At 44.7% G+C, this 24,543-nt stretch overlaps 1 protein-coding gene across 1 annotated transcript in view; it reads right to left on the bottom strand.

The window, feature by feature from the left end:
* The window catches only part of KCNT2 (potassium sodium-activated channel subfamily T member 2), a 2,640,974-nt gene that overhangs the window by 176,376 nt on the left and 2,440,055 nt on the right, over window positions 1-24,543 (bottom strand). Inside the window, exons 18-19 of the mRNA XM_069641505.1 lie at window positions 17,536-17,752; window positions 6,516-6,621 (exon numbers count right to left, since the gene is read on the bottom strand). Of these exons, the coding sequence (XP_069497606.1) occupies window positions 6,516-6,621; window positions 17,536-17,752 (323 nt within the window). The remainder of the gene's footprint in view (window positions 1-6,515; window positions 6,622-17,535; window positions 17,753-24,543) is intronic.

The following is a 24,543-nucleotide window of genomic DNA, read 5'->3' as shown; positions in this document are numbered from 1 at the left end:
GGGAACAGGGGAGAACAAAACAGCGATCTTACTAGGCCCAGTGACATTGAGAACACGCAAATGCATGGGAGAGGGGGAGGGGAAAGTGCATGGAAGGGGGCGAAGTGGAAAGTGCGAAGCAGAGGAGAAACCGATAAATAAGAATAAATAAATAATAAAGGCAACAAACAGTGGTAGTGCAGACAGCAATTTGCAAGTGCTAGGTTTAAGGCGGCAGACAGGGTGGGTCTGATAAGTGCAGGAAGAAATAGGGGGGGCTGTATGGGTACAGATACAGACCCCAGTGCAAGGGTTGGCCTGGAGGCAGTGCGGGAGGGTGGCAGGGTGAGCAGGTACCTGGGCATGGAGGACAGAGGGTTTCTAGGTGCACAGTGCCAAGAGAGAACAGATCAGCAGAGGAGAGGGGGAGCGAAGGCAGAAGAAAAGAGGAAGGTCTTGAGGTGTTTCCGGAACCGGAGATGGTTCTCCTCAAGTTTTAGAGTGGCAGGGAGTATTTTGGACCCAGGTCCCAGAAAGCCTTGTGGACAAGGCAGAGGGTTTTGAATTTAATCCTTGCATCCACTGGGAGCCAATGGAGAGATTTCAGAGTTGGAGAGATACGATCCCAGGGCTTGAGGCCAAGGACAAGTCTTGCAGTCCTGTTCTGAATTAGTTGCAGAGGGCGGAGAGTAGAGGCAGGTAGATTTAGAAAGAGGGAGGGGAAAAGGATGGTGAAGGTGTGCCGATTAGGAGGACAATAATAATAAGTAAAAGTAACGGCCAGCAGAGTGCAAGTGCAGAGGTAAGTTCAGACATCAGATGTCAAGTGCTGGAAGTGGGACTGAAGGGATACAGAAACAGTCCCCAAGTGTGGGAGGGGGGGGGTTGCCAGGCAGGCAGCGCAGGTATGTGTGACTGATTGGGGAGGGACCTCAGCCCGGGATCAGAGGGTGGCCAGGTAACCAGTGCAGATTCCTTTTCATCCAGGGGGTCAGGAGGGGAGGAGAAAAGGCAGAAGCAAAGAGAAAGGTTTTGAGGTGCTTCCGGAACCAGAGATGGTTCTCCTCAAGTTTCAGGGAGGCAGGGAGGCTGTACCAGAGGGAAGTCCCAGCCCAAGAAAGAGATCTACAACCAACTTGTTTCTTGGAGAAGCGACTGTCCCTGAAGTAGTTGGAGGCGGATGAGCGAAGAGCTCGAGAAGGAAGATATTTAGTAAGAGAGAGTTGAAGGTATTGAGGACCCAGGCCCCAGAAGGCCTTGTGGACAATGCAGAGGATTTTGAACTTGATCCTCAAAGCCACTGGGAGCCAGTGCAGAGATTTCAGTCCTAGAGATATACAATCCCCGGGGCTTGAGGCCAAGGACAAGTCACAGAGTCCTGTTCTGGATGAGCTGCAGAGGGCAGAGAGTGGAGGAAGGCAGATTTAGAAAGAGGCTTTTTCAGTAATCCAGCCTAGAGAGAACCAGAGCTCTGGAGACAGTAAGCTTCTGAGGGAAGGAGAGGAAAGGTAGAATACCTCTGAGGAGGTGCAGCTGGTAGTGTGACTTCTTAGAGACGTCAGAGATGTGAGGAGAGAAGGAGAGTGAGGAGTTAAAGATTACCCCGAGGTTTTTAGCCTCACAGGTTGAAACAGGAGGAGGGCCAAGAGAGGCCGGCCAGAGAGCGACAGGAAAGGAGGGAGCGGGTTTGCCCATGAGGAGAATCTCAGTCTTACTGGCATTGAGACAGAGGTCATTGGCGGCACACCACTCCTGGATAGCAGACAGACAGTTAGAGATGAGAGACAGAGAAAAGGTGGCCGAAGGGGGCCTGAAAATGAGCTGAGTGTTTTCCGCATAGCACTGAAAGTTAGGGCAGAGAGTGGCAATGTGGTGGGCAAGAAGTGCCAGGTATAGGTTGAACAGCCAGGGAGAGATGTTAGACCCCTGGGGGACACCACAGATAGAGAAAAAGATAGCAGAGAGGAAGGGCCCAAGTTGGACCTGGGAGGGTCGGTCAGAGAGGAAAGATGTCAGCCAAGCCAGGTCCTGACCGGTGATACCTAGGTTATCACAGAGACATTTGAGCAGGATGGCATGTTTGACAGCGTCAAAGGCAGAATAACGATCAAGCAAGATGAGGACACAGGGGGTGTTACAATCCAGATTGACCAGCAGGTCTTCACGGATATTCAGGAGAGCAATTTCCATGCTTCTGGCAGCTCTGAAGCCAGACTGATGGTCATGTAGACAACCACAAGATTCACTGTGGAGATTAAGCTGGGAGATGGCCAGTTTTTGTAGAAGTTTGCCCAGGAAGGGAGTGATGAAGATTGGGCGATAGTTAGCCGGGCAGGAGAGGTCGGCAGAGGGTGTCTTAAGAAGAGGGTGCACAAGGGAGTGCTTCAGGGGGGATGGGAAGACTCCAGTGGCAAGGGAGTGGTTGCAGAAGTCGGCCAGGGCAAGAGCCAGGTAGTCAATGTGGTCCTTGATGGTTTTGGAGGAACAGGGGAGAACCTGTTTTGACGAGACTTTCAGACATCAGACTTGTCTCAAAACTTTGTCTGCAGAGAACAGGGGAAAGGCAGAGAAGGATGGAGGAGAGGTGGCTGCAGAAGGGTCAGAGGAAGAGCAGGGAGTAGAGGGAGAGAGGAGAGAGGAGGAGAGTGAGGACAGGATGTCCTGAGTTTTGGAGATGAAGTGAGAAGCCAGTGCTGTGCAGAGGGCCTGGGAAGGGACAGGAGAGGTAGAGACTCTGGCGGGATTGGCCAGCTCCTTGCAGATTCTAAAGAATTCAGCCGAGTTGTTAGATGCCGCAGAGACGCGGGCTTGGATGAGAGCTCTCTTCTTGGTGCTGACAGAGAGGCGGTATTGCCTTTGGAGCAGGCGGCAGGCCAGTTTGTCAGAGGATGTACGTGAAGCAAGCGATTTCCTCTCGCCCACCCTGCACTTGCGTTTAAGGTTGATGAGGTCTGAGTCATACCAGGAGTTGCACTTGGCTTTGGGTTTTGGGCTTCAGGCGGATTCTCATGACAGGGACAAGAATATCTAGTGTATCAGATATAGCAGAGTGGAGCAAGGAATGGGTTGTGTCAGGGTGAGAGTCAGCCAAAGGGGGTGGTGGGGGTGAGAAAGGGTGACGAAAGCCTCAACTAACACACGCTTCATGGGTCGGATGACTGTGAAGGTGGGTGGCAATGATGATAGTAGCTTGGCCTGAGGGGTAGAGAGGGTGAGATGGGAGAAAAGGAGAAAGTGATCACTCCAGGAGAGAGGAGTGGTGAGAGGGGCAGAAAGGGGAAGGTCTGAGGAGATCAGAACATCCAGAGTGTGTCCTGTAGAGTGAGTGGGGCCAGAGGGGAGAATAGAGAGTGAGAGAGAGTCGCAGAGGTCGCAAAAGAGTCCAGAAGGAGGACAGGAGGCATCCAGGTGGATGTTAAAGCCTCCAAGAAGGAGGAGTTGAGAGGTCGAGACCAAGGAGTGAGGAGGAGAGGGCCGCCCATTCAGAGAGGAAGGAGGAGAACTGAACAGTTGGACGATAGATAGTAGCCACAGTAAGGGAATGGCTAGTGGAGAGAGCGAGCCTGCAGACGAGGCATTCAAAGGAGGAACAGACCTGTGTGGGAATGATAGAGGCAGGAGTCCATTCAGGGAAAATGAGGGCTACACCCCCCCCTAGAGTGGTTATGCCTGGGTGCGGAGAGGATCTTGTAGCCGTTAGGGAGGAGCGTGTCAAAGCTAGTGACAGAGCTGGCCATGAACCATGTCTCGGTGAGATCAAGGACATCGAGGTCCAGTTCCTCCAGAGCGCGGCAGATGTTGGAGGAGTGTTTGACAGCTGAGCAAGAGTTAAGAGTGCAATATGGAGAAGGTTGCCATCCTTGAAGGACTTCCGGGGAGGGGTACAAATCAGAGGTACGCCCTGCGGAGGTGTAGAAGGAGTCGAGGGGAGGCGGAGAGGGCAAGGTTTTCGAGGGGGCGGCAGAAGGAGGAGGCCGAGGGGATGCAGTGTGCAAGGAAGCATCACATTTGCACATAAATAAGAGAGCAAATAAAAGATAAACATGCTTCACTATAAGGATTACTGCAGTGGATGATTACATTGAACATTCCCATGAAATGTGAAAGAGCAATTAGCGAATTGAGGAGTGGAGGAATTATTAGAAAAGAAAGTAGAAGAGGAAGTAGTATGGAAAGTAGAATTGGAAAGAAGAGGAAAGTTACATGGAGGTTAAATGGAATGACACTCGGTAGTTGGAGAAGGTGAACCGGCGTGATGTAGGATAGAAGACCATTTCCGAAGTTCAGTTGCAAGAGGTTGTCAAAAGCTGTCAATAGAAGAGGCACTTCTATGTCTATTGACAGTCATAATTTGGCATGCTTCCAATCCAGCATTGGCCCACAGTTGGACAGGTGTGGCCCAAAAAGAATGGTTAGTGTAAATAGTTGGAAGATATGCAAGTTTGCAGATTTTGGGCATGAAAATACCAAGACTATTTTTGCCAAGTGGACGGTTGGTGTACCAGGTGTTTTCAGTAGTATATTCTGTAGATGTAAAGCAACAGTGCATAACAAAGAAGCAAGGAGCATCTGGTGGTATACATATAATAGAGAAGAGATTTGACAGGACAGTCAGGATCATTGCGTGCTTTGTACAATTGCCCTTGCAAGTCTCTTCAGTTTCGTTCAAACAAAGGGTGATGGTTTTTTGAGACTTTGCTAAAGGACATTGTGGCATATTGCGTTCCATTTTTGTCAGTTAAAATCTGAAAGGCATTAGCAGGTAACAGACTTTGACCTCTCTTCCACGTCGGGCAAAGCGAAGCTGAATATTGAACCAGAATTTTAGCTGCAAAGTGATGGGGTCATTTATATTGAAAACACCAGAAATGTTAAGGTGGTGCATATCATTGGTGGAAATATGTGCTTTGTGAACAGATAAGTCGTTACCTTCACGGCAGAGCCGTTTGATGACACTGATAAACACTTTATTTGCGCTGATAAAGTGTTCATTGCACATAATGTTAATTTTATGTATGAGTGGAGGATTATTCAAATGGCGATTCATTCCAGAGTGCAGAGAGATTAGGGTTTGAGGTTGAAATTCTGCACCAGATACAGAACGAACTTCCACATAGAAATGACGCAAATAAGTTGCTAGTGTTGTAAGAGATTACTTTTGAAAAACTCGAGAGTAACCTTTCTGAATTAGCCAACTTTTAAAAGTAGCCCATTTAATGGGATAATGTGTTTTAATTTCAGCTTTATTAATTTCTATTTCATCCAAATCACATGCATTAACATTAACATGTCTGTGGACTTTAAGCATGGAACACAGGTCATTAAAAGCTGGAACTGTAGATGGACAAGGTCTGTCAGCATTTTCGTTTAATTGGTTTAAGGACCTGTCATTTGGTGCAGACACCGCCTCCATTATTGATTGGATAACTAGACGACGCCTCCATTATTGATTGGATCACTAGATGGCGTGATGCTCGTAATCAGGAAACATAAGTTTATGTGCGACAGAGGCGTGCATTCAAGCTGTCAGGAAGCGGTGCGAAGTCCACCATCAGGAAAGGATTGAAATGGATAGAAATGGGGAGCAGGCATCACGAAATTACAACGGCTTGTTAGTTACGCTGTACGCAGGAAACTATTATTTTGGGTATGCTGTGTATCTAAAATGGAAGATGGCGAACGTGAATAAAGAACCTTGCGTGTCGGAAAGAATTTTTGTGCTGCGTGCAAATCCATAACAGAAGCACCGAAGTACAAATGCATTTCACTTGCAGTTAATGACCTGGTGAGGGCCAATCATGTCGCTGCATGAGACATGATTGGCCCTCGCCGGGTACTAATAATCCATAATTACAACATACCTTCACCCAAACACATAAATGGGTATTCTGACTTAAACAACATTCCTCCAATATCGATTTCTTGCCATGCATTGTTAAGTATCCCACCATTTTATTTGTTTGAGGCCACTGTATTTAGGCATCAGAGTCTATCAGCTTAGGTTACCCACATTAAATCCCATATTCCATTGATTCACCAATTTGTCAGTGGTGCCCAGGTACCTTTCTTCATCCAAATGTATCATACTTTAACTTTACTATGCTACAATTGCCCATAATCATTAAAGGAAGTGCTACTGCTTCCCCTATCCCACTACAAATATTATATTTAGAAGATGCAATGCAATCTTGCAGTTCAATACAATGAGCCAATATAGGGATCTATTTGAAACTGCAAACATTGAAATAGCCTTTGGACCCATTCTTAATGCGTTTTCATAATTGATCTGCGAGTCATATTACATCTTGTATAAAAATTAACTGTGTGTTATATGCTTTTATTCAATGCCCTTGCAAACGCTAAGACTATAGTTTCACACCAATATCTAAATATTATTTATACTTGTTGCTTAAACCATTCAACAGGATAGTGGGACACGACCAAGTATACTAAAATGTGAGCTGTGTTTTTATTAATAATCCTTCACTGGTATATTTAAGCCTATTGAATCATTAGAATTATACATTATAGCTTACCTTGTCAAGCCTCAGGCAACAAAATGGCACCTTTTCTTGAAGTAGATGGCAAAATGTAGGGGAACTTCCGATGTATGGCGAGTTTGGGGGATAGCCTTTGGAGTACCTAGAAGCATTAACAAATACATTAAATGTCCATAACACATTTTAAAAGATTTCCCACACAAGAACCCAATGGCTAAAGTAGGTAGAACTCTATATTAAAATACGTTTTTTTAAATGAAAGTTTCACAAGACAAACTTTAATATAAGACATTACTAAATACTTTTTAACGGTAAGAGTATTTTAAAAGTGTATTTAATTGATTGCAACACAAATGCTGGAATTAGTCTAATTTTTTAAATAGCCAGTCATACTTCATATGTAAATTTCAACTCCTTCGTCCTTTAATATGATCATTTTTTAATGACATTTGCAAGAGCCCGAGGCAGTGTGACAAAGCTCCGATGCAGACAAGCAGTACACCGCAATATATCCCACTTAACCCCTGCACAGACACAATATAATGCTAGAATCCTGCAGCAGAAGCAGTGGGGAGATGAATACCTGCAAGACGGCTTGTTAGCTGACCTCATCGTTGAGTTGTTGGTGGTGTAGATCCTGGGGGCCTGTGGATGCAGTGTCTGGCCCCGCTGTACCGCCGCAGCTTCCTGCAATGACAGACTGTGCCTGGTTCTTGGCCTCGAGGCACTGACCCGTGTCAGATTTCGGTGTCAGCAGGAAGTGGAGGCTTGGAGGAGTGCAACGGCCAGACATGATGCGGCCCACCCATCCAGTGAGGTGCCTGGGGCTCTGAATGCAGGTGCAGGGTGACTGGTCACATTACTGCTCTCCATACAGACCGGATCTGTGACGCAATGGCCATTATGCCCCAGCCTGCCTGCTGAGGTACCTGTGGTGGACCGTGGGAGTGGTCGGGGTCAGGGGACTACATTGACTCGATCTGCCACGCTGTAGCGCTGATGCGGACACCTCCCCTACCCTGACCCGCAATGACGTTGAAATGCAGCACTGACTGCCCGCCGCAGACCCAGCTCGCAGGTGAGCCACTGAGGGGTGCCATGCATCTACAAGAGCTGTAACGTGGCTGCCTGCAGGGGACCTAATACCACACACCGGGTTGGTGTGGAGGGGGAGTGACCCGTGCGACTCTGGGCCCCAGCAACTTTTGCAGAATAGGCCCCAGGCTGTCACATAATCACACCATGTTTGAGGCAATAACTCCCTGCCAAGGACTTGATGACCCACGGCTGGCGGATGCTGTGGCCTTAACTAGGCGTGCCAGTTGAAGCGGTGCAGACATGGGTGCTGGCAGGGGGAGACACCACAGAGGCGCACCTGATTCCCCTGAATTTGAAAACCAGCAGAGGGGTATATACATGGATACCTGGATTCGGCAAGCAGGACGATGACTATGACTGAAAGAGTGGCCCCAGCAGCCCAATAGTAGATTCTTGATTCTGCCAGGCTGCCCCAATGGAATAGTCACCTGTGCTGACACGACAGATGCCACCAGTACTCTAAAGCCGCATGCATACCTTGAGGCCAGTCCCCTGATCAAAATGAATGGCAAAGCTGAAGAAGCCAAGACCAACTTGAATCTACACTCACCTTGCATGCTACCGTCGGCTCCTGGCCCCATCTCCGACAATGTCACAGATACTGGCACAACTGGCGGCACACTGCTGCACCGCTCTACCCGGAGACAGCCAACAATGGAGATGCCTTTTCAGAACCAGGTGCAGGTAATTCTCTTAGAGATGAAGACTATTGGACAGAGAACCCATGAAACAAACAATACCATCCAGGACATTAAATGTGACCTGCAAGATGTCCATACTCGTCTCAGCGCACAGGCAGACCGGAGAACAGATAATGAACAGCGTATCAGCTTGCTAAAGGACAATATCGACATGGCCGCCACTGATATTGGTGGTCTAATTAAGGAGGTACAACGCTTGGGTGCAAAAATAAAGGACCAGGAAAACAGGTCCTGCCAGAAGAACCTCCGCCTGGTGGGTCTCCCTGAACACAGCAAGGTGCCAAATCTAGAGGCCTACATCAATGGCTTTCTGCAGGAAAAACTGCAGATCCAGAATCTGAGAAACCTTATCATAGAGCGGGTTCACAGGGCCCCTGTCCCGAAGCCCGCTTCTGGTGAGCTCCCACATGTCATTACCATGTGCCTATTACATTTTCAACACAAGCTGACCATACTGAAGGCCTAGTGATCTGGTGGCATGGTGCGCGTAGTAGGAGGTGATGTCTGTATTTTTAATGACTTTTACATAAAGTTCTCTAGTAGCAGGAAAGGCTTTAACCCCATATTTGACACTCTGAAAGGCACAGATCAAAGATATTATCTGAAGTTCTGGCCATCTGGTGTATTATACTAGATAAACAATGGCACTCATTCGATGACCAAGAGGCCGCCTCGCTCTTAATGAGGCAACAAGAGCTGATCTCCACTGAATTCCCTGCTACAGTGTCAAGGGTTTTGACCCATGTTGAATCAATAGACTGGGTAGATGTGGGGATGAGCTTTGCGCCGCCCATTACTCTATCCCAGAACAAACTAAATCAATAGACTGGGTGGATGTGGGGATGAGCTGTCGCCGCCCACATTCACGCCAGAATCCAGGAGAACTGCGCAGTTTGCGCACACCAAAATGGTCACCTAATCTGCCACCCACCAGTGCAAATAAATGTGGTTCTGTTCAAAATCCATTTTTTTATGTCAAAAAGTTGCTAAAATCATGGGCACAAGACCACTCTAAAGATGCAACCTTCTTGTGGGGGGTTCCACATCACCACTCTACTGTAAGGATGCCATCAAAACAATGTTAAGCAAGGGTCCTATACTATCAAGCAAAAGACCACTCTATTGAAATACAGTAATTCAAGACAGATCCCAAAAATGGGTGCAGTACCAGCTTTGTCCACTAACCGGCGCTAGCGGTCTAAACTTTGACAGGGAACTGTATTCAGGAGTTGCAAGAGGGACAGGGACTTCAAAGCCTGTTGGTTAATTAAAAATCTTAGCCACCTGCTGTTCCCAGAGGCCAAGAGGCTGGGAAACCTTAACACCCCAGAGACTCACAACAGGAGGCAGGATATCACATGGCCCTTCTGAGTGAGAGGGAGGGGGTTTCCCCTTCAGCCTGGAGGAGAGAGACAATAGCCCCTTTCAGTTGAATGGGGTATGTTAATTTTGAATGTTGACTGTAAACAGAGAGCTGCCTGTAAGCAGAGACATGTGATCCCTGACCCACCCAGCTTCAAGGGGCGGGCCAGACTTGAGTGTGGATTCCTATTGCAGCAAATATATATTTTATAGAAACATTGATAACTTATTGTAACCAAATGACAGGAATGTACAACTGAGATTCTTAGTATGAAAAATGCCCTCACGATTTGAGTCCAAACTCCAATTTCTACGGTGTTCATGGGCAAAGCCCCACTATTTATTGATATTACAGACACCGGGTTTATGCTAGAAACCTAGTAAAAAGCTGGAATGTGTGTAGAAGGAGGGTGTACATTGGTGTAATTTTTTATACAGATTTAACATTGGTAAACCCATTAAAAACGAAATTATTTGTCATTTTTAAATGCAAGCCCCCAGGAAAATCAGAGTCGGACAAGCATGGACCATAAGGAATCTGTAATATGTACATGTAATTTCAACAAATTGTGTATCTAGGAAATATGTATTTGGATCAGAAATAGATTTGTGTGCACATTGACAAGGGGAGTGTCTTTCTGTAAACCATAAAGATGACACACAACCCAGCTCCCCAATCAACAGAGAGGGGATAACTGGGCCAATGATAAGTGAGAGGGGCAGGCTTAGCTAGGCCCAGGCACACACCCATTTTCAAAACACATAAAAGTAACATTGAAACCCATGTAGAGACATTCACTTTCCACTTTCTTGCAGGACGCTTTGCCGGGAGACTTCAGACTTCACATCCAGAGATCCAGACTTCAAATCCATCAATCTCCAGAGACCAGAAATTAACTCCGGAATTTGTAGCAGAGAGGCCTGAATCCACAAGCTGAATCCTCTTCAGCAGGCCTCAAAACCAACCAAACTATTCAACAGCCGGGCGAGCTGTTTGAATTCTTTCCCAAGAACTTTTGCAAGAACCTGTAGCAGTATCCAGAAAGCAGTGCTGTATCCGGAACCAGAGAGAACCAGAGACCAGACGCTGTGAGCAGAACCGCCAGAAGTCCCGTTCAACCTGTTGACCAGATCCGTGATGAGGCCCATTCCTGTCCAAAATCTAGTGTGAGTACCCAGCTAGCACTGTGCAAAAACCAATCTCTTAGTGTAAAATAATCTAATTAAAACTAGTTTAACCTATTTAGAACTACCTCATAGGAATCGTGTGTGTCATTCTGTCCTTGAAAAGTGCGAAATCTGGGGTGAGCCGCAGCTGGATTGGTAGTGAATTCCAGGGCCTAGTCCCTATGACAGAGAAGGCCCTGCCGCTGATTCGCTTCTTTTGGTATTTAGGAACACAGGAGTGCTATATCAGTGGATCTAAGGGGCGACACGGTGTATAGCTCAGTAACGTCTCCTGAAAAGCCAGACAACCTTTCCCACTCAGAGCTCGGTGGATCATGCAGGAGGCTTTAAATTTGACTCGGGCTGCAACTGGCAGCCAGTGCAGAGATCAAAGCGCCTTAGAGACGTGCTGGCCAAAGGGAATCTGCTTCACTATTCGAACTGCATCATTTTGCAGCACTTGAAGACGTTGCATAAGAAATGATGGCTGTGCCAGATAAATGGCGTTACAATAGTCGATGCTCCTATTAAGGCAGGCTGCAACTACCTGGGCATGGAATTCCTCAGGAATAAAAGGGCGACCTTTCTTTATCTGCTTAAGTTAAAGAAAGCCTAGCACACATACTGAGTTTATCTGGGTCTCCATGGTCAACAAAGTGGGTATTTTGATGCCCAGGATCTGGACCACTTTGGTGGATTCTGGCAGAGGTCCAAGTGAAAGCGACCAGAATTCATTGGTCCAGCTCATCATGGCCTCTGTGGGGAAAGCGATCAAGACCTCATTCATCCCACCATTTAACTTAATCCAGTTGGCTTCCATCCAGCACCGGAAGACAAGTTTTAAGTCCTGCTCCCACAACAACCTGATCCGGGTCTAACCTAAACAGAATTTGACTATCATATGCGTAGGAGAAAACTCTAAACCCAAAGGACTCAGTAAGTGTCATTAAGGGCTGGATGTATAGGTTGAACAGTAGCGTAGACAAAGCCGACCCCTGAGGGACTCCACAGGTTACTGTGTCTTGGGAGGGCCACTAGGGGGGGGAAGAGAAACCATTTCAAAGAGGGCGGTCAGGAAAACACAAAACCAGTCCATGACTGGTCCGGCAAACCCTGCCTCTTTTAGTCTAGATAATATAATCTCATGATCAATGGTGTCGAGAGCGGTTGACAGGTCCAATAAAATGAGGCCTGCCGTGCCGTCTTCGTCTCTAATCATAGTGACATCATCAAGCATTGCCACCAAAATGGATTCAGTCCCCATCAAGGTGCGGAAACCCATTTGGCAGCAGTCCAGGACTTTTTGTCTCTCCAGAAACAACCTAAACTGTGGGATGAGCACTGTTTCCAACACTTTCATGATGAAAGGCAGCAGCGAGATGAGATGATAGTTAGATAAGATGGAGGCAACCAGAGATGGATTTTTCAGCAAAGGGATCACCAATGCTTCTTTTCACTTAGGGGGAATTTGACCGAACGCCAGAGAAGAATTCACGGCTTTTGCTAGAATTTCAAAGAAACTCTCTGGAGCTTGTTTTAACAGGTGAAAGGGGATATCATCTAAGAGGAGGCCGACTTCAGGCTGGCAACTGTCCTGCACATCTCAGCCCCATTGGTGGGTGTAAAAGCAGTAAAAGGGGCAACAGCCTACTTTACAGTTGATTATATAGGACCGTCGATTTTGCAGGATGCAGCAGTATTAGGTTCAGTTATTCCTTTGTCCGTAATGTCTTTCCTAATCCCCCTGATTTTGTCAATGAAAAAAACAGAGAGATCATTGCAGAGTGACTGCGAGTTGAGTGTCCCAGGATTCACATTAGTCTTTGTTAAGTTCTTTACTACTTCAAAAAGATTTTTTGGGGCGTTCACAGCCAGTTGGATGGACTTGGTAAAGTAAACCAATGTGTCTGCTTTCAGGACCTTATGATAGGCTATAGGTTGCTTTTTAACTTCACAGAGTATGGCATCGTAATACTTTCTCCATTTGCGTTATGCTTGGCAGGTCTCCAATCGAAGCAAGGAGAGTTGTGATGTAAAACAAGGGGCAGAGTGGGGGTGGGGGTTTGAACGACATCTGAAGAGGGGCTAATTCATTTACCACTGATTCAATGCCAACGGCTAATCTGGATATGGCCAAGGATGCTGAACTTGGTTCAGGAGGTGATGAAAAGTAATGGCATGCGGTTCCGAAAATAAAAAAAACAGGGTCCACACTTGCCTAGTATTTTCCTAGTATTGTTTCTTTGTGATCTGAGGCTTGCATAGGTCTCCCTGCAGCCTGAATCGTAAAGTGAACAACCCAATAGTCAGACCAGGTTAAAGGATGGCTGGAAAAAACTCTCCCGAATGAGGGGGAAGCAAATATGAGGTCCAAAGGGTGACCTTTAACATGGGGAGGGTCCGCAACTTGTTGCACTAGTTGCAACTGTTTCATAGCATTCAGAAAGGCGGTATTGGCTTGGGCTGAACCAACCTCAGCCCATAGATTATAATCTCCTAAAATAATTAAATTCTTATTGTGCAGCGCTAGATCAGAGGCATCATTCAAAAGATCTTCAAGGAAGCTAGCTAAATTAAATGATGGGCGGGTACACCAGAAGTAGATGACAAACCCATGAAGCATTGATTACTACTTTTACTAAGAAAAATTCCATATCAGCTTCTATTGATGTTGGCAGCAGCAAGCATCCACACTTCACATTATAAATTAGGGCCAGGTGGCAGGACTGCATGCCCTAGTCATGCCAAAGGGTATATGCTAGTGATTAAAAGATTAAAAGAACCAGCATTGAAAGTTATGTTTAAAACATACTAGATTCACAAAGCACACGAAGAGAACTCTTTGTGATAAATAAAGAGCTCTCTAACCCAGTCCAAGTAAACAATCGCAGGGTCTCTACACAAATATGTAAATAATTTAGCAAATTCTATCTCTGAAAAAGTATAAAATTACAGAACTCATTGAAATTCATCAATGTAAGAAGAATGGTTATACCCCTTCCTAAACCAATTTAAGAGCAACCCCAATGTCACTAACTGATTTAAATCATATTATAACAGACATACTTAAGGCTGATATCAAAATGAAGGCAACAGCACCACTCTGCAACGTGTGCCTTGCCTCAGAACTCGGCCTTAGCACCCTGTTTAGGCTAGCTTAATAAATACTATTTAAAACAATTGTTTTCTTATGTCCCGCTTCATGCCACACTCAGCCTCTCAGCTGAGGAACGGGACTGGGTATGGAACCCTTGCTGCTCAGGGTAGTCTTGTTTTCAAGATGAGCAGAATGCCCCCAAGCGATCCTCCTGGGTGGGGATAGCTTTATAATACTTTCTCGTGTCTGGGCTAGCGCCCAATGCCTTTAGAGAAGCCACCGTATTCTAAAAAAGAGTACCGATGGTCCAGATGTTTTGGCTAATTTCAAGCCCCCATTATCAAGACTGCTGATGGCACAACTACTTTAAGACTGTAGTGAAAGACTGAAACTCTTCCATGACAGACATCCCAATCTATCCTAAAAACTCAGGACAATAAGGAGAATATACCATTATTATTAAGAAATCCCTACCACAAATCCTCCTAGACGCATCTGCCGCACACAGCATGATCGAACATGACATTCCATAGCAGAGAATACAGAAGGAGCAAGCCTTAAGGTGTAATACCATTTGTGCTGCCCAGCCCTTCCTCATGAACAGGTACACACAGGTACAGTCAGGCGACTACTCTACAAACTCAGTGGGGCTGGAGAGTGGGGTACCGCGAGAATCCATAATTTAGACTTTGCTGTTCCACTCGTACATGCGCCTAGTGATGGATAGTAGTGACTGTACAGACTCTTTGCACATCCATCCTGATAACATTCCACTACCGTTTGAAACAGAACCGAGGCACACATATAATAATCACAAATGGTTCACTCCCTTGTAGCTATCCAGCAGTGGATGCCACCACCAAATACACTTGACTTTATTGTAGGAAAAACTACTATCCTAAACATACGGATCAATCCCCGCCTGTAAAATCCCTTCAACTTGCCGGATATACCCAGTCCAGCTCAGACCCCATGGGAAATGGAAAAAAGTGAGAATTCTATCCGTCTGCCCTGTGCTTCATATAGCAAATACATGTATTAACAGGAAGATACAACCTCCAGGTCCACACAGCAAAGACAATCTTCTGGAAGCCTTAAAGTGGACTATTAGATCAATCACTAGCCACAAATAAATGAGGTTACTGTAGCATTGTGCATTCGATTTTCCCCAAACAACTACCAGAATAAATGCACTAAGTGCAGGGCAGAACTGCTAGATTGCTAAGTGGCCAGATTTCAGCAGCCTTAAAGCCGATGAGGCGTCTCCCAACAGAGCATAGCATTAGCCTCAAATCTATATCCCAGACCCACAAGAGCTGCTGGAAAATCAGCCCTCAATACCTCTAGAGCGCCTCCCAGCCAGTGCCTGGAGACCCTTCACTGCACCGAAACGTGCAACATCCAAGTGGGAAAAGGAAAGGCTTAACGGTAGATCACTACTGAGCCAGGAGCCTGTATTATGAAGCACGCTTCTCTCCGGAGTTAAGGCTGGAATAAAACCATAGGTCATTCAAATGATCCATAATGAGAGAACCTCTCAAGAATGAGTACACAATAAAATGAGCGAGGTCTAACAGACTACCACCAATTTAAAATGGCCTCCTATAGTGTGCTGCTTTTTCTCTGCATTGTTTTGTATTAGTTCTACCTAAGTATAGTAATGTAAGAGTTTTTACATTGTTGTCGTGCCGGCATGTTGATGTTTGCATATTCCTTACATAAAAACCCTAAATCTTACAACCACGCACACGGTGCAAGTACAAACAACAATTAATACATGAACACAGTGGATGATGCGTATGACACAGTGGATGATGAGTGTGAATACAGTGGATGATGGATGATGAGTATGAATACAGTGGATGATGAGTATGCATACAGTGGCTGATGAGTATGAATACACTGGATTATGAGTATGAATACAGTGGATGAGTATGAATACAGTGGATGATGAGTATGAACACAGTGGATGATGAGTGTGAATAAAGTGGATGATGGATGATGAGTATGAATACAGTGGATGATGAGCATGAACACAGTGGATGATGAGTATGCATACAGTGGCTGATGAGTATGAATACACTGGATTATGAGTATGAATACAGTGGATGAGTATGAATACAGTGGATGATGAGTATGAACACAGTGGATGATGAGTGTGAATAAAGTGGGTGATGGATGATGAGTATGAATACAGTGGATGATGAGCATGAACACAGTGGATGATGAGTATGCATACAGTGGCTGATGAGTATGAATACACTGGATTATGAGTATGAATACAGTGGATGAGTATGAATACCGTGGATGATGAGTATGAACACAGTGGATGATGAGTGTGAATAAAGTGGATGATGGATGATGTGTATGAATACAGTGGATGATGAGTGTGAATAAAGTGGATGATGGATGATGAGTATGAATACAGTGGATGATAAGCATGAACACAGTGGATGATGAGTATGAACACAGTGGATGATGAGTATGCATACAGTGGCTGATGAGTATGAATACACTGGATTATGAGTATGAATACAGTGGATGAGTATGAATACAGTGGATGATGAGTATGAACACAGTGGATGATGAGCATGAACACAGTGGATGATGAGTATGAACACAGTGGATGATGAGTATGCATACAGTGGATGATGAGTTTGGATACAGTGGATGATGGATGATGAGTATGGATTGATGGATGATGAGTATGGATACAGTGGATGATGAGTATGAACACAGTGGATGATGATCATGAACACAGTGGATGATGAGTTTGGATACAATGGATGATGAGTATGGATTGATGGATGATGAGTATGGATACAGTGTATGATGAGTATGAATTCAGTGGCTGATGAGTATGAATACACTGGGTGATGAGTATGAATACAGTGGATGATGAGCATGAATACAGTGGCTGATGAGCATGAACACAGTGGATGATGAGCATGAACACAGTGGATGATGAGTATGAACACAGTGGATGATGAGTTTGGATACAGTGGATGATGGATGATGAGTATGGATTGATGGATGATGAGTATGGATACAGTGGATGATGAGTATGAACACAGTGGATGATGAGTTTGGATACAATGGATGATGGATGATGAGTATGGATTGATGGATGATGAGTATGGATACAGTGTATGATGAGTATGAATTCAGTGGCTGATGAGTATGAATACACTGGGTGATGAGTATGAATACAGTGGATGATGAGCATGAATACAGTGGCTGATGAGCATGAACACAGTGGATGATGAGCATGAACACAGTGGATGATGAGTATGAACACAGTGGATGATGAGTTTGGATACAGTGGATGATGGATGATGAGTATGGATTGATGGATGATGAGTATGGATACAGTGGATGATGAGTATGAATTCAGTGGCTGATGAGTATGAATACACTGGGTGATGAGTATGAACACAGTGGATGATGAGCATGAACACAGTGGATGATGAGTATGAACACAGTGGATGATGAGTTTGGATACAGTGGATGATGGATGATGAGTATGGATACAGTGGATGATGAGTATGAATTCAGTGGCTGATGAGTATGAATACACTGGGTGATGAGTATGAACAAAGTGAATAATGAGTATGGCGAGAGTTGTACTTACTCTTCACTTGAAAAGCATTCGTCATCTGAAGGATTTGCCTCATCTTCTGAATGGTCGCTCAGCAGCTCACAGGTCGGAATGGATGAAGTATCTGCCAGCTCCAAGACAGGGGCGATGCTTGGTCTTCGGCCTTCTTTGCTCCCCTTCGCGGGTGGAGCCAAGGTGGGGGCCCTGGAGGAACTGCACCCGGTGTCCTGCAAATCTATGGCCACGGTGCCTGGAAAACCAAGCACAAGGTTCTGTCGCCAGAGCAAATGTCTCAGGGCAGCGGGTCTGATCACACTGGGTGGTAAACCCGCGAGCACACATACAGACACAATAAATGCAAAATAATAGGGAGCCTCAATCCAGTAACATACAAGTAAATACACATTTAAGACAAACACATTTTAAAAGAATGTTCCATCCATTTTGAGATACTAGCAAAGCATTCCTTCGCTCTGACCTACCTAAGCGAAGTTATGGCACTTTAAAAAGTTTAAGATCCTTTGAAAAGTTTCACATAGTTCCTGCTGTCTTTTTTTCCCTTTTAGAGGGACATTTAACGCAAAGACAGTCTATTTCACTGTGAACACTAGAGGTAAATGTTTAGAAGCAAAGGCATGCAGACATTGCTGTCCATGATCAAAACATCAGTCCTTTCTCCTGAATTCATTTCTGTAGCAAACGTCCAATGGAACATTCATAAGCCCAGGGGATAGATGTGGGTAGAGAAATGACTACCGCTAAATGTGTATGAAACTAGGGCATGCCAGTGGACCCAAGGCTGCTGAGGCTGCGGGGCGATGGGATAGATGGCTGTGGGTTCATCCATTTCATTATCCCCACTTTGATCTCATCTATGACTGGTTCAGTAAAATGTAACCCTCTCTCTTCACTTGATAACAAATGAGGCCTGCATCAGAAGCGCCAACAGCCAGGCAGGAGAATTAAACACGTGCCAACGTGCAGGTACAATTCACACATGACATTTGACAATGGAATCGACGTTATTAAGCTGATAGCAGAGAATGCATATATCCTTGTAATCATAGTGCAAACTTCCGGTATCTGGAATAGCTTAAAGCAGGAATACTGTTATTCCCAAAAGTTACACATGCATGTAGCCAACAACCTTTGTGTTTGATCTCATATCACTTGTGTGCTTTAGCTCATATCGTGTTGTATGCTGAATTCCTCCTACTTTTAAGTGCTATAAAGCAGCTGGTGTTATTATCCATATTCATTTTTGTATTTATTTATTTTAATATTCATTACGCGGCACATGCCCATAGGCCTCAGAGCGCACGTGAAGAAGAGGCAGAAACCGGAGAACAAATGTCACTCAGATTATAGACCTCAGAAGGCTGGAGGACTCAGTCGGCCTTGTTGTGCATTGTATTTGGAGAAGTGCGGACTGGCCCCAGACGAGACGCAAGTGTTTAACTTCCAAGGTATTCACCTGGCGCATTACTTACTAAGAGATGGGGGTGCATTTTCCTGATTGATGGGAGGTACATAGGTACACTGTAAAGCTTAGAGTGTGGTCACCGTTCGCAGAACTTGTGCTTGACTCTAGTCGGCAGTCCTGCGAAATTCAAGTTCAAATGCATGTTATGCTGCATGGTGGATCCAATCCTTAAGAGCGTAAACATTGATTCACAGAGCGTTTTCCAATGGGGTTTTGACATTATAAAACGCTTCGTGAATTAGGCCCTATAACTTTACCTCATATGCATAGCATAAACAGTAACACAGGTGTGTATATCTCTATAATATTCATTGTTTCTATTTACAAAGTAAATCTCATATTCATATTCTTTATTAGCACTCTGAAAATGTCTCCAGTCAGCAGTTTATCCCATGTGTAAACGTGCTAATGAGAATGTTGCAATACTATATGCATAGGTACCTGGGAAGCCCCTTCCTTCTTTTTCCAATTCTCTCAATCCTTCAAGCACTGATCATCCCGGCCACAACATTCAAATGTTTAACGCCCACCCCCAGATTGGCTAGCACCCTTTCTGTTCTCATCATTAGTTGTAGATCTACTACCTTCCTTCTTGCACCTGGGACTAGGAATATACACCCACATTCCGCTCAGTCATGTATATGATAGCTATGGTGCTATTCCAGACATGTTTCTTCATCGATCACCTTACCTTTCCTGATGTATGCCAATCACTTTATATAGTGAGTTACCTTGGGTAAATGATTACGACCGGAGGAGGCCCTAATATATATTGTCGCCGAGCTGCAGGTGTTGCTGGTCATATCCTTAGGATACGTTTTACTCAGATGCCTCACGAGGACACCCATTCACCCTCTTTACATCGCTCGCTGCCATCTGGCATCAGAACTTGCTCTGTTCTCAGTCCTGTTACAACTGAATCCTATATTCTTTGGATGCTGTTTAAATGCTTTTTGTGTCGAATTGGATTCTGCTCCACAGGAGGAAAAGGATGAGTGGGGGTAAAATGGCCTAATAAGCCCTCAAGTTACTACAAACCACAACACAACGCAACCATAAAGGTAAACCAAGGGACTGTTAGGAGATATATCTCCTTTGACTTTCGTGGCAACGTGGGATGAGGGAAGGCTGTGCTCTCAAGAGGGGTCTGAAGGTGAACCAGTACTGACCCTCAAAACACAGTATAACAGTCCAAAATGAAGGGAATGTCCAATCAAGGTTCTATAATTATATATATATATATACATTAATCAAACACAGTTTCTGCATGCAGAACGAATCAAAACACTGTACAAAAATCTTTCCCAGAGGAAGAATAGAGAAGATGCAATGGACTGGATAATGTAGCACTCTGAGTGCAATTCCAGGGGTGGTAGGTAAAGTACTAAACACAACTTGGATATCTTGGTGGAAACAGGAGCGATTGTGACCTACTCTGTCTCTAGGGTCCAAGTGGACTGAGGTCGCAGTTCAGAGTCAACAGTACCTGGATTCAGTTGTTGGGTGGCTGACGCCGTCGTACCCGGTTTCGAACAGGGATGCAAACTGATAAGGTTCAGTTCAGGCACGTAGGATCGTGGATGCCCCAGCAGCATTGAGTACTCTGTGCAGTAGAAGGGCGGCTCTCAAAGATGTAGGTTGGGCAGTCACAGGAATGCTTCACCATTGACCAGGTTGAGGCAGGTTTTAGCCCCCGGAAGGGGGTGATGAGTGACGCTCCAGCAGCTCGAGTAGGTGGGCAGTGGACATGGAAGTGGTGATGTTAGGTGTGCCGATGTGCGATCAATGAGGTGGCAGTTCAAATGCAAGCTGGGCCAAGCCATGGTTTTAACCCCTTGTTAGAGTTGACGTGTGACTCTCCGATGATTCAGATCAGATCCTGGAGTTGAGCAATCATTTCAGGCCTAGAGCAGTTGACGAGTTTAACCAGAACACGATACAGTGTCGAGCTGGTCAAAGGTGCAAGCAATGTGGAATGTGCTGGTGAGGCGCAGCAACTTCCCTCTTGTTCCAGGTGTGGTGAACATGGATCGACCTGATCAGTGTGGTTAAAGAGGGAGTTTAGGATGTTCTGGTCCTCCGGTTGCTGTGAGGCCCTCTGAGAGGGACTTGAGAATAGGATGGATCCTTTAAGTATCTGCTGTCCCAGCTCAGGAGATTCTGGTGGAGTGTGGTACGTCCTGACACACAGCAGAGGTTACTCCTGATGTGCCCTGGGAGTGGATGGGGACAGATCTTACTTCTGTCTTGGATGATTCCTTCTTCACCTTAGGCTGAGGACTTTGGAAAGTGCAGCTCTCCCAAAGGAAGTCCAGTGAGATCTGCAGTCTTAAAGGATCTGGGAGGATTTGAGTAAATCTGACAAAAGTATGGAATAACCTTTCTTTAAAAAGTACTAGTCATCAGGTGATTGGACTAAAGCTAGCCTGTTTTAGTGGTCCAATCCCTGATCTTGACCATAGTGGACTTTCCCCTTCTGATGTAACACCCAAAGTGCTAGGCTCCAGAGAAAATTGAGGGGACAGCAAAGAGAGGGGGACAGTGAGAATCAAGGTGTAAGCCTCCTTCTAGCTTTTATTTAGAGTTTACCCTGCCACCAGCACGGGTTACATATGATCATCATAGTTTTGGGTAAAGTGGGTATTAGAGATTTTGTCAGAGGGCTATACCTAATCTCGTGGTATTCTCTTATGGTGGTAAAGTGGTATTGCGTTATTATGGTAATGCCCTATATGGAGTGACAAAACTCCCTGCAGAATACTCTAAAACCTGTATTTCATCCCGGGTCAACTCTAAAGAAAAGGAACCAGACATATTACACTTTGAGACTGGGCTACTGCCTTTGGCAGATCTGTTCAGCTGTAAACATGCACAGCCAACATACCACACACTCATACACACTGTATAGCTACAGAGCCCATAACAGATTAAATGACATAACCCAAATGCCATAAAAATGTATCAGAGCACGTAGTGATTTTTGTAATGTATTTTATTGTAGCAAATTAACTTACTGTTCATGAAAGGGTGGCCAATAAGCATAATCTTTTAAGATTTCCAAAGTTTTCTGGGAACCTCTGTGTCCTGCAGTTATTGCATTATGTGCCTGATGTAACATCAGTCCCCGAAATGATAAGGGCACCCCCATTGGATTTGACCTGCCACAGATTCCCTAATGATCAATCCATCTTGTAAACCAATTCTCTTTTTGGTCTTTAATAGTTCCCTCAACTCCTATTTCCCTTTACAATCTTTTTCAGTCAGAAGATTTTGTTCTGCATCTACCAAGAGACCATAACATATGCCTAAAATTGGGTCTTCTTTTTGTGCTTTGATCAGGTCCTGATCTAGGTTATCCAAACTCCATTGCACAACAGGCTGCTCAACTACTTTTGGAGATTTTGAGTGTGTGATCGAATCTACCCGTATTTCACCAAGTAGGTGTTCAATGGGAACCAATTCTCCCATCACAGCTCCAATTTTGGCTAACTGATCTGCCTTGTCATTCCGCTCTTTGTCCTCACCTGGCATCCTTAAATGGCCTCAGATTCTTCTCCAATGTATTATTAAATAATTTTCTGACACAAGTTTGTCTATATCTTGAATCATCTTGCCATGATTGAAAGGTTGTTTGTTATACGCGAGCAAACCTTTTACCTTCCAGTCAGGTAAATGTTCTACAAAACTATTTTGTGGATAATCAGAATCAGTCACTAGAACTATCTCTTTGAGTTTGTTTTCAACTGGCCTCTTTTTATTTTGTCCACATTTTACTTCCAGAGGGAACCCCTGAAGTGCTAATGTCCAGAAAGTAATTCTGGACTATGCCAAATTCCCTGACCTAATTCTCTTGCTTTGCAGAAACTGTAGGGGTTGGTGATTTGTTTCAGCAATTACTCTTTTCCCCTTGAATGATGGGACGAAAGTGTTGCAATGCCCAAACAGTGGTTAGGAGTGCTTTTTCACATTCACTGAACTTAATTTCAACCTGAGATAATGCATTGCTAGCATATGCAATAGTTTTGTTATTCACTTCATGTCTTTGAGATAACACTGCTGACATACAATGGTCAGTGAATCCTATCTCTACAAAGATTTTTAGCTGGAATAGCTCCCAAAAGTCTTTCCCAGCAAGATAAAGTCTGTAAGTCTGTAATACCGGCGTATCTGCTACCACTGCTATGTATATATAGATTACTTGTAAATAGCCTGCAATGTTATACTTACCACTTGATGTTAACTCCTGCTGACGATGTATGACCTATGATGTAACTGTTACCTATGGTGCAAATACTTGGCTGGGATGTACTAAATTCTGATTTGTGTAAAATGCCTGTAACCTTTTTAACCTGTAATGTGCCCAGATACTTCAGGGTTCTGAGCACTATATAAATGAATAAACAAACAAGCAAGCAAACAAACAAACAAATCCTGGTTCTTTATGGGATACGCCAGAAGTGGCCTGGTCACTGTTTCACACTGCTCTTTTTCCCACTTCCAGGGTACACCCTGCTTTAATAATCTGGTTAAAGGTTGTGTCATTTCTGCATCATTTTCAATAAATTTCCTGTTATACTCTGTCATCCCTAGTAAACTCTTCAACCCCTTCAAATCAGTAGGATCTTTCAATTTCTGTATGCCTCTACCTTTTTATTTTGTGGATTTAACCCATTCTCAGTCACCTCATTATCTAAGAAGTTCACTTTACACCATTGTGCTTTCTGTAAAGATACATTGGCCCCCGCCTTTTGTAACTGAGCAAGCACATGTCTAATCTCATTGAAATTACTTTTAAGGTTCTCATTTTTAATTACCACATCATCTACATGAACTATTGTGCCCCTTTTTACTGCATCTGGGAGCGCCTTCCTCAAAAATATTCTCCCACTCACTCCCACTATTGATGTAATGAAAACTCACTCCCACTATTGACGTAATGAAAAGGCGTCCGGGACCATGCATATTGGGACTTGGCAAAACAAAATGTGAACACATTTTGGATATCTTCCGCCAGTCGTACACACCAGTATCCAGCTGTAAGATATAATGTGGGAAATACCTTTGACCCGTGGACCTGTACGAGACTCTGATCAATAAATGGGAGTGGCCACCTGGAAACAGGAACTTTTTTGTTTAACTCTCATAGATCTGCACACAAACGCCATTGGCCATTAGGTTTTAACATACCCAATATCAGAGTGTTTGATGTGCTATGAATGGGCCTAATGATTCCTCTGGATTCTAGATTCTTATTTATCTCAGCGAATGATTCCAAACACGCCAGGGGCAACCGATATTGTTGCACAAATACTGGTTCCCTACCATGTCCCTCTGGTAATGTGGCAACATGCAGATCGGTTAGGCCACAATCATACGGGTCTTTTGCAAAAACCTCTTTGAATTCCATGAATATTTTTCTCAACTTATCCTTTTCTTTGTCATTTGTGCATGCATCTGCAGCCTGAACCTGCTCTTCTACCAAAAAAATTCTGGTAAATCCTCTAACAGAGGAACGTCTGTATTCTTGGAATATTGACCTCGATTTCAATATGCTGATT

Source organism: Ambystoma mexicanum, chromosome 1q, assembly GCF_040938575.1.
Source record: "Ambystoma mexicanum isolate Mex_15411 chromosome 1q, UKY_AmexF1_1, whole genome shotgun sequence".
NCBI classification, from domain to species: domain Eukaryota; kingdom Metazoa; phylum Chordata; class Amphibia; order Caudata; family Ambystomatidae; genus Ambystoma; species Ambystoma mexicanum.
This window is presented reverse-complemented; position numbering and strand designations above follow the sequence as displayed.